Source organism: Megascapheus bottae, chromosome 15 (genome assembly GCF_031878675.1).
Source record: "Megascapheus bottae isolate mThoBot1 chromosome 15, mThoBot2.hap1, whole genome shotgun sequence".
Taxonomy (NCBI): Eukaryota; Metazoa; Chordata; class Mammalia; order Rodentia; family Geomyidae; genus Megascapheus; species Megascapheus bottae.
The window spans coordinates 42,793,885-42,804,258 of NC_143523.1; the positions used below are offsets into that span (position 1 = coordinate 42,793,885).

General features: G+C 39.7%; 1 protein-coding gene across 2 annotated transcripts in view; it reads left to right on the plus strand.

Annotated features, from left to right (window-relative positions):
- The window catches only part of Vps26a (VPS26 retromer complex component A), a 29,754-nt gene extending 21,701 nt beyond the window's left edge, over nucleotides 1-8,053 (plus strand). For both annotated transcript variants that reach the window (XM_090346463.1, XM_090346461.1), the window contains exons 6-9: nucleotides 2,263-2,369; nucleotides 4,141-4,209; nucleotides 4,964-5,106; nucleotides 6,438-8,053. In XM_090346463.1, the coding sequence (XP_090202589.1) occupies nucleotides 2,263-2,369; nucleotides 4,141-4,209; nucleotides 4,964-5,106; nucleotides 6,438-6,551 (433 nt within the window). In that variant the 3' untranslated portion in view covers nucleotides 6,552-8,053. The remainder of the gene's footprint in view (nucleotides 1-2,262; nucleotides 2,370-4,140; nucleotides 4,210-4,963; nucleotides 5,107-6,437) is intronic.
- The last annotated feature ends 2,321 nt before the right edge of the window (nucleotides 8,054-10,374 follow it).

Below are 10,374 nucleotides of genomic sequence, written 5' to 3' on the forward strand. Positions count from 1 at the left end.
CCTCCTGAGTAGCTAGGGTTATAGGCGTGAGCCATGCTGCCCAGCCTGGGAATTTCTTTAAACTAATAAAGTCTTTGTTTTTTGAGTCTACTTCAGCAATACATTTTATCTATTGGCAGTTTGAATGAAGTTAAAATCAGTACCATCTGGCCGCGATTAATACATCCTCTTCAGGAGGGAGGAGAACTAAGTATGCATTTTTTTATGTGGTGACTTGGTTTTGTAAGTTGTTGTAGGGCTTGAACTTGGGGCCCTAGGCACTGTCCCTCTTTAAACTGCAGTTCTATTTCTGGTTTTTTGGTGGTTATTTGGAGATAAGAGTCTCACAGACTTTCCTGCCTGGGCTGGCTTTGAACCACGATCTTCAGATCTCAGCCTTATGAGTAGCTAGGTCCCAAATGTGAGCCATTAGCACTTGGCAAAGATGGCTTTTTTTTGTTGTTTTATTCTTTTAAAGAAACAATATGCCTTTTTTTTTATCCTTCTTCACATTGCTCTATCATGTGATTTGTTATTCCCAAGTTTATATCTCTCTGAACGTGTGGTTAAAAATAAATGTGAGAAACATATTGTTGATAAAATTATCAGTTTCTGTGATTGAAGCCTCCCTTCAGACTTACATAATTGTATTAATTTTTAGGATGTTATTTTGGGATTCAACCTTAGGAAGCTTTTCTGGTTATGGTCCCCAAGTTTACTACCAAGTAGTTTTTTTTTTTTTTTTTTTTTTTGCCAGTCCTGGGCTTGAGCTCAGGGCCTGAGCACTGTCCTTGGACTTTCTCAAGGCTAGAGCTCTGCCACTTGAGCCTCAGCACCATTTCTGGCTTTTTTCTATGCATGTGGTACCGAGGAATCGAACCCTGGTCTTTGTGCATGCTAGGCAAGCACTCTACCACTAGGCCAAACTCCTGGCCCTACCAAATAGTTTTAAAGCCTATGGTTATCATATAGTATAGCAGCAAATCCATCCTGGGGAGGTATTGTCTCCTAATCTTTTTGTGCCCAGATATATTAGTTGCTTTGTTTAGCACTTTCAATACTAACCATACTAAACTCTTGGGTAGAGTGTTTAATATTGAAAAATGCCTTCATACTTTTTGCTTGAAATAAAATTTTCCATTAAGTGTTTAACTTCTCAGAAAACTGAGTTGTATGTAGGACAACAAATAATAAAGCTAGTTATTCTTGCTGAGATACATTGATGGTCAAGTAAAAGTTTGATTATTTGCATAATGAAGCAATCAGTTACTTTTTTTTTTTTGTCAGTCATGGTGCTTGAACTCTGGGCCTGGGCTCTGTTCCTAAGCTCTTCAGCTCAATGCCTGAGCTGGCTCTAAACCTTGATCTTCAGGTCTCAATTTCCTGAGTAGCTAAGAGTACAGACGTGAGCCACCACACCTGGCTGTGTCTACCTTTTTCTATGTATATGGAACTAAGGAATTGAACCCCGGTCTTTGTGTATCCTAGGCAAGCACTGTACCACTAGGCCAAACTCCCAGCTCAGTTGTTTTTTTAAAAAAGAGGGAAAGTAAACAATGAGTTGTTAATTGGTACTCTTAAATACCTTTTTTTTGGGGGGGGGGGTGGGAGAGGGAGTCATGAGGCTTAAACTCTGGGCCTGGGCACTGTCCCTGAGCTCTTCAACTCAAGGCTACCAGCCTACCCCTGGAGCCACAGCCCCACTTCCCACTTTCAAGAGATTAATTAAAGATAAGAGTCTCAAGGTCTTTAAGTACCTGGGCTGGTTTTAAACCTTGATCCTCAGATCTCAGCCTCCTGAGTATCTAGGTTTACTGGCGTGAGGTGCCTGGCTAAATATCACAAAGGTACCTATTGAAACCTTTTGAAACCAGGCAGGGAATGTGGCTTAGTGGTAAAGTGCTTGCTTAGCATTCATGAGGCCTTAGGTTCAATTCCTTGGTACCATATAAAATTAATTAAAATACAAGGAGAAAAAAACACTGAAAATTAAACAAAAAACCTATCACGGGGCCTGGGAGTTTGGCCTAATGGTAGAGTGCTTGCCTAGCATGCATGAAGACCGGGGTTCAATTCCTTGGTACCACACACATAGAAAAGCTGGAAGTGGTGCTGTGGCTCAAGTGGTAGAGTACTAACCTTGAGGAAAGTCCAAAGACAGTGCTCAGGCCGTGAGTTCAGTCCCCAGAACTGGCAAAAAAGAAAAACAAACTATCACAACCTATTTCATTCTTTTTGATTGTTTTGAAACTGATAATTAAGTATATTTTTTTTTTCCTGTAGGTATCATTTAAAAGATGTGATTGTTGGAAAAATTTACTTCTTACTAGTAAGAATAAAAATACAGCACATGGAATTACAACTAATCAAAAAAGAGATCACAGGAATAGGTAAGTTGAGATATATTTGAAATAAAATGTTAGTTAGAGCTTTGCAACTCTTTGTTTGGTTTTTGCCTGTCCTGGGGCTTGAACTGCCTGGGCAGTATTCTTGAGCTGTTGTGCACAAGGCTAGCATCTACCACTTGAGCCACAGCTCTATTTCCAGCTTTTTTGGGTGATTATTTGGGGATATGAAGAAGCTCAGGTTTGTCTGCCTGGACTGGCTTAAAACTATGATTCTCAGCTCTCTGCCTCCTGAGTAGCTAGCTATTAAAGTCACTGCAACGCCTGGCTGAAACTTTGGAAATCTTACATTCTTTAAACATGAAATTGGTATCTACCTACTACACTACTCAAAATGTCTTAAGTAATGCCTTTTTTTTTTTTTGAGTCATGGGGCTTAAACTCAGCGTGGGCACTGTCCCTGAGCTCTTCAGCTCAAGGTTATAGCTCTACCCCTGGGCCTGGGCATTGTCCCTGAGCTCTTCCGCTTAAGGCTACAGCCCTATCCTTGAGCCCTACCCATTTCTAGTTTTCTAGAGGTTAATTGGAGATGAGAGTCTTAGGTCCTTTTGTGCCTGGGTTGGCTTTGAACCTTGATCCTCAGATCTCAGTCTCCTGAGTAGCTAGGATTGCAAGCATGAGCCACCACACCCCGGCATGCCTTTCTTTTTTTAAAAAAACAATTAAAACAAAAAACAGTAAGTGTATGAGCTAAATATACCTTTAGTCCTAGCTACTTTAGAGGTTTAGGCAGGAGAATGACTTGAGTTCAAGATCAGCCCGGGTTACATGGCTCCTTTTTTCCCTTCAGACAAGGTCTCACTAGGTGCCTCTCAAAGGGCTACATGCTCATGATCCTTCTGTCTCAGCCTCCCAAATACTGGGATTACAGTAATGTGTCATTACTCTTGGCCAAAGTTTTAGTACCTTAAAACCACGTAAACTTTTACGAGCAGGTATGAGTGGTAGCACTTGCCTGCAATAAGTAGTATGTGCTCATGTATAAATAAATGTGTATATATACACGGAAACACAGTTATGTAATTTTTTCTGGTATTACGGATTGAACTTAGGAACTTCTCTTGTACATTAGGCACGTGTTCTACCACCAAGCTATCCCCACTTATCAACCTTGGTATAAATTAACATTGACTTTTAAATTTTTTTATTTTGTGCCAGTACTGGGGTTTGAATTCAGGACCTGGGTTCTATCCCTTAGCTCTTTTTGCTCAAGTCTGACACTTACCACTTGAACCACAGTTCTACTTACAGCCTTTGGTGGTTAATTAGAGATAAGCATCTTCACAGATTTCCTCCTGGTTTTGAACTGGGATCCTCAGAAGCCAGCCTCCTGCAGAGCTAAGATTATAGACATGAGCCACCAGCGTCTCAATGTTTTGAGTTCATGTAATTTCTTAGGAGATGAATCTTTTATGTATATACATCAGTTAGCTACAGTTTGATGTTCTGTGTTCAAATTAACTTGATGAGAAAACCTGAATGTAGTTGTTAATTCTGATATGTATTGCTAATTCTGTTTAGCAGATATTTTAAGTGATCTATGAGAAGATGATTCTTTCTGAATTGCTGTTACCTTAGGAAAGAGGATAAAGCATTTTGTGATGAGCATGTTATGTATAAGTACAAAAATTAGAAAAGAATGAATATTTTCACAAAACAGGAAGATAAAATACATTAATCTGTTGGAAAGCAGGATGTAAATAGAGGGCTGGGAATAATATTTTGGAAATTAACATCATTTACATTATTGCATTAGGACCCAGTACCACAACAGAAACAGAAACAATTGCCAAATATGAAATAATGGATGGTGCACCAGTTAAAGGTACAGGTACCCATTTACATTTATTTTTTTGTGTATGCCAATGGCAGTATTTTTTTGGCAATTTAAGTTGTAAGTGAGCATTCATTGTGAAACTAGTTTATAATAATAATTATTATTGTTATTATTTTGCCAGTACTGGGCCCTGAACTCAGGGTCTGGGTACTGTCCTTAGGCTTTCTACTCAAAGCTAGTGCTCTTCCATGGGCCACTGCTCCACTTCTGGCTTTTTTGGTAGTTTACTGGAGATAAGAATCTATGTATTTTCCTCCCTGGGCTGGCTTTGGACCCTGATCCTTAGATCTAAGCCTCCTAAGTGAGTAGGGTCACAGGATGAGCCACTGATTCCCAGTTTATTTTTGAATTCTTAAAACAATGCTTGTTATGAAGCTTTTTGCTGTTTATTTGCTGGGACTAGGTTTGAACTCAGGGTGTTGAGCTTGCCAGGCAGGCTCTCTAGAGCAGTAGTTCTCGTCGCAAGGGATATTTAACATTGTCTGTGGAGATTTTGGAATGTCACTTTGATAAGTGTTGCTGGTATCTGGAAGGTACAAGCCAGGCTGCTAATAAATAGATAAGACCTTCCCACAGCAAAGAATTTCTGGCCCATAATTACACAGTGACAGAGAAAATCTGCTTTTCTATATCTAGTAAGGAATCAAAACATTGGTGTTTACTGTAATCCTTAATTAGTCCTACATTTTGTGTGACTGTAAGTCATCACATACATTAAAAATGTAAATTGCTTTTCTTTCAGGTGAATCAATTCCAATAAGATTGTTTTTAGCAGGATATGACCCAACTCCAACAATGAGAGATGTGAATAAAAAATTTTCAGTAAGATATTTTTTGAATCTAGTACTTGTTGATGAGGAAGACAGAAGGTACTTCAAGCAGCAGGTATGTTGTTACCCATGGTGGTCTGATTCCATGGCAGATCTAAAAACACCTAGATAGCACTCTCTTTTTTAAAGTTTTATTGTATTGAGTGTGAATTTCTAAAACCCTGAGGGTATAATAAAAATGTAGGTATTGGAGCTGGGAGCGTGGCCTAGTAGTAGAGTGCTTGCCTAGTCTGCTCAAAGACCTTGGTTCAATTCCTTGGTACCATATACTCAGAAAACTCCTGAAGTGGTGCTGTGGCTCAAGTGGTAGTGGTAGAGCACTACTAGTCTTGAGAAAGCCCAAGGATAGTGCTCAGGCCCGAAGTCCATACCCCAGGACTGGCCAAAAAAAAAAAAAAAAAAAAATGTAGCTATTATGATTCCACTGCAGTCATTCTACAGGACTCTAAAGTGAGCTAATTTTGTCAAGGTTTCTGACAAAAAAAATTTTTTTTCTTGTCTATTGTGGGACTTGAACCCTGGACCTGGGCATTGGTCCTGAGCTCTTGAGCACAAGGGTACCGCCCTACCCCTTGAGCAGCCAGAGTACCACTTCAAGTTTTCTATTTGGAGATAAGAGTCTCACAGACTTTGGGACTTTAATGCCTTTGAATGAACCTCCATCCTCAGATCTCAGCCTCCTGAGTAGCTAGGATTACAGGCGTGAGCCACCATGCCTGGCTCAATGCTTTTTTTTTTTGTCACTCTACCACTTGGGCCACAAACTCCACTTCAGCTTTTGTTTTTCTTTTGATAGTTAACTGGAGATAAGAGTCTCCTGGAAGCTGGGTTTGGTGGCTTATGACTTGTAATCCTAGCTACTTAGGAGGCTAACATATGAGGACTACAATTCGAAGCCAGCTCATGCAAAGTCCATGAGATCCCATTTCCAATAAACTACTCAGAAAAAGCCAGAAGTGGCACTGTGGCTCAAGTGAAGAGTAATAGCCTTGAGCACAGAGGGTCAAGGACATTGCCTAAGCCAAGTTAAAAAAAAAAAAAAAAATCTCATGGGATCTCAGGGGAGAGGAAATAGATAAAATAAGATTTAAGTTACAGGGCTGGGAGTTTGGCCTAGTGGTAGAGTGCTTGCCTAGCATGCACGAAGACTCGGGTTCAATTCCTCGTTACCACATGCATAGCAAAAAGCCGGAAGTGGTGCTGAGGCTCAGGTGGTAGAGCTCTAGCCTTGAGAAAGTCCAAGGACAGTGCTCAGGCCCTGAGTCCAAGCCCAGGGCTGGCAAAAAAAAAAAAAAAAAAAAAAATTACAGTTAGTATTTCTGTGGTGAAAACTGGAGGCATGACAGGGAACATTAATTTGCTGAAAACATGAATTTGTTTTTCTAGGAGATTATTTTATGGAGAAAAGCTCCTGAAAAACTGAGGAAACAGAGAACTAACTTTCACCAGCGATTTGAATCTCCAGAATCACAGGCATCTGCTGAACAACCTGAAATGTGAATTCAATAGGGGGAAACAACAAAAAACTGTAACCTTTAAGTTGAGCGGGTTCAAGATGGTTGCAGCTTGTAGCAGGAAAAAGGCCAAAATTCCACATGTAATAGTCTTCCTTTTTGTCTTACAGTGCTGCATTTATTTTATAGAGTAACTAAATGTTTTTCCATGTATATACATTTTTAAAAGTGCTTTCTTTGAAACACTGGAAATTTCTTCAGCTGCCTTTTTTTTTTTTAACTGCACACTGGTAAGCACTCAGACATGCATCAACAGAGACATTTAAGGATTCCATGTGAGTAGGCTGGTATTTGTAATTTGTGCTTTCTTTTTGAATAATGTTGATTTTTTTAAGGCGTCCTTTTTCATGCTAATGATTACCTCTTATTCTGTTCATGCAAAAAATTAATATTTTGTGTTCAAATATAATTAGAAAAATCTGAATGGCCCTTACATCTTAGTTTTAAAACGTACCTTATTATTTCTTGAGAATTATATTTTTACATGTGCATTCTAGAAATGTATATGGAATATTTTGCTGTAGAGTATTTTGGGACCTACCATTTCATAGCTTCTTGCATTTTTATCTCCTTTTAGAGTCTTCTGTAGTATGAGTATTAATTTTTTTCCAAGGGGTTATGTGGCATGTCATTGTGGCACTCTTTCCCCCCATATTAAGTAGCCATTTTGCTACTCTCTAGCAGTACATTTGTTGCAATGTAGAGGTGACATATGTTGGCCTATTAGAACTTACTAAAACTATAATTTTTCCATAAGTTCTTTAAAACATGTATATTTTTTAATTTAAGGAATATTTTTGCCATGTGTATGCAAATACCATTTTCTTGACTTTACAGATTTGTTTCAGTAGAAGATTGGGTATGATGGACTCAGCAGGTCCTGTGACACATATATAGTTATCTAGACCTGGACAATTTTGTGTGTGTCATGTGGATCTTTGGCTAGTTCAAAGCCACATTTAAACTTCACCCTGTTTTTCTTTAACACTAAATTCAGTACCTTTAGAGAGGATTGCAATCATCTGTTCAAGTGCATGGGGTATGGTGGCAAATACACTAAATATGGGCTGTGGGAACCAAAACAAGGCCTGCTATGTGAAAACTTCTTTCACTTAATAAGTTCATTGGTTTTTCTACCAATATTTTTAATATACTTCAGTGCAAGTTGTTGGTTAACCTTACCTTATGAGTAAGCTAAATAAAGCAAAGTACATTTCTTTAATGCTATTTTACTACTATGGCACTTTGATAAGTCAACTTCTTTATTGGCCAAAGGTTCCATGTACCATGTGCTGGAGCATCTATAAATGGTAATATCTTTCATGTAAGTGCCTGTTCAGAGTTTCAAAATTTTAAAAAGCCAAATATTTTCATGGTCACTTGCATGTAGTAATGTAAAAAATATTCAAAGAGATTTTGAAAACCAGTTGTATTTAACCAGCCTCAGATTGTGCAACCATGATGTATAATAAAGAATTTCAAACAAAACTGAGTTTGCTTTTGACTGACTAAAATAGCAAATCTCATTAAGTTACTGTTTGGTGAGTTTTTCTAAATAGTACTGGTTTCAATAGTAAATAGTTATATAATGCTTTTAATTAGCTGGCTAAAGCGGTCATATAATGATGTTTTTTCACTTTGAGACTTTTTACACAACCAATTTGGAAAAAACAAACCTGAATTCAGTGTTAGGTAATTTAGTCTTTATCACATATCGGACCCACCCAGACCAATAAAATAAAAATCTCTGGTGCTCAGCTGTCAGCATTAAGAAACAATGACTGCTGGGCAGCCTGGCTCACACTGTAACCCCAGCTGAATGCAGGAGGCTGAGACCTCAGGATTGTGGTTTGAAGCCAGGAAAGCCTGTGAGTGTCTAATCTCTAATAAACTATTCAGAAAAAGCTGGAAATGGCACTGTGGCTCAAGTGGCAGAATGCTAGCTCAGGGACAGTGTCCAGGCCCAGATTTCAACTGCACGGACCCCCACACCCCCCCCCCCAAAAAAGTTACCTAGAGTTGGAAAACATGGATATAAACTATTTAAATTGTTTCTTCCATGAATGGAACGTTTCTTGTTCTAATACAGCTAGGGAAGAAAAACTTGAAGACTACACTCACAAATTCAAGCACTGAGTGAACACTGTTTTCCTGGAGAATAATCTTTGGTGCTCTTATCAGAGCTTGTACTCAGGCCTTGCACTCAGTTTTTTTTTTTTTGCCCATGGCTTGTGCTCAAGTTTTTCTGTACTGGCTGGTTTTGAAGCCAGATCCTCAGATCTGTTTTAATGAATAGCTAAGATTACAGGTGTAAGCCAAAAGAGCTTAGTGGGACTATAACATTAGAGTGCTTGCCTAGAATGCACAAAGACTTAGGTTCGATTTCTTGGTACCACATACATAGAAAAAGCCACAAGTGGTGCTGTGGCTCAAGTGGTAGAGTGCTGAGGAAAGCCTAAGGACAGAGTTCATGCCTTGAGTTCAAGCTCCAGGACTGGCAAAAACAAAAGAGCCCTCTCAGGAAAAATGTGGGTTTAATATGAAAAAAGTGATACATAAGAATGTATACACCCGAGCATTAACTTGAGGTGTTACTAGGTCCTGAAGAGAGAACTAGACAGCAGAGTGGGATGAGGTAAGTTATCCTGGGTGCTGGTCCTAAGTCAGTATCACTAACAAGGATGGACTAAAAGGAAGACCATTACACTAAATTACAGCTGTTGTGTGCAAAATGTTTGGTTTATCCCTCATACTCCGTTTCAACTATAAGACATCTTTGTTTAGTGGTATCTCCTCTAACATTTTGTCACTCAATAAACAGTGTAGATTCTTGTAAATCCCATCCCACACACATGTTATTCTAGTATAATTTGGACATGCTAATCCTTCACCTTAGGTGGCAGCTATTGCTAAAATTGGCTTTCTTCTCTACATATATATATATACATATATATATATATATATTTAATACACACATCATACATGCCCTGGGATCCAACAATTCCACACTTTTTTTTTTTTTTTTTTGCCAGTCCTGGGCTTGAGCTCAGGACTGCCCTTGGACTTTCTCAAGGCTAGAGCTCTATCACTTGAGTCACAGCACCACTTCCAGCATTTTACTATGTATGTGGTACCGAGAAATCAAACCCTGGGTCTTCGTGCATGCTAGGTAAGCACTCTACCACTAGGCCAAACTCCCAGCCGCACTTTTTTTTTTTCTGGTAAGACGTGGGACTTGGAACTCTTGGCCTGGGTGACTTGTCCCTGAGCTCTTCAGGTCAAGGCTACTTACTTATCGCTACGTATTTTTGCTAGGGTATCCTAGGAATTTTCTAAAATGTAGTGACTACCACAGACCAGATGGGAGCTTGAGCGTAAGGGCTGTGCTCTATCCGATAGCTCTAAAAGAATGTGGGAAACGTATTAACTTCCTATTAGACAACACAGATCCCTGTGTTTCTTTAACTTGCAAGATTTTAATAAACGTATGGAGGAGGGTGGCCGTGGAACGTCAGCAGCTTGCTTGTAGCGGTGTCACACAGCAAGGGAAGTAGTGGACACTAGCTGTGAGGGAGGGGTCAGCACAGCGATGAACCACGTACTCCGATTCATCTTTACCCTCCACCACTCTCCCGGCCCCTCGATTCCTGAAACATCCAGTGCGTTTCCTTCTACTTCCACTCGAGCCCACGCCCTCCGGCCGCGTGGAGCGCACGGCCTTTCGCCACGTGGCTGCGGCGACTCCTCCTCGGCTGGTAGGATGACCCGCCCCGGCGGCTGAGTACTTACTCGAGCGTCTACTGAAGTAA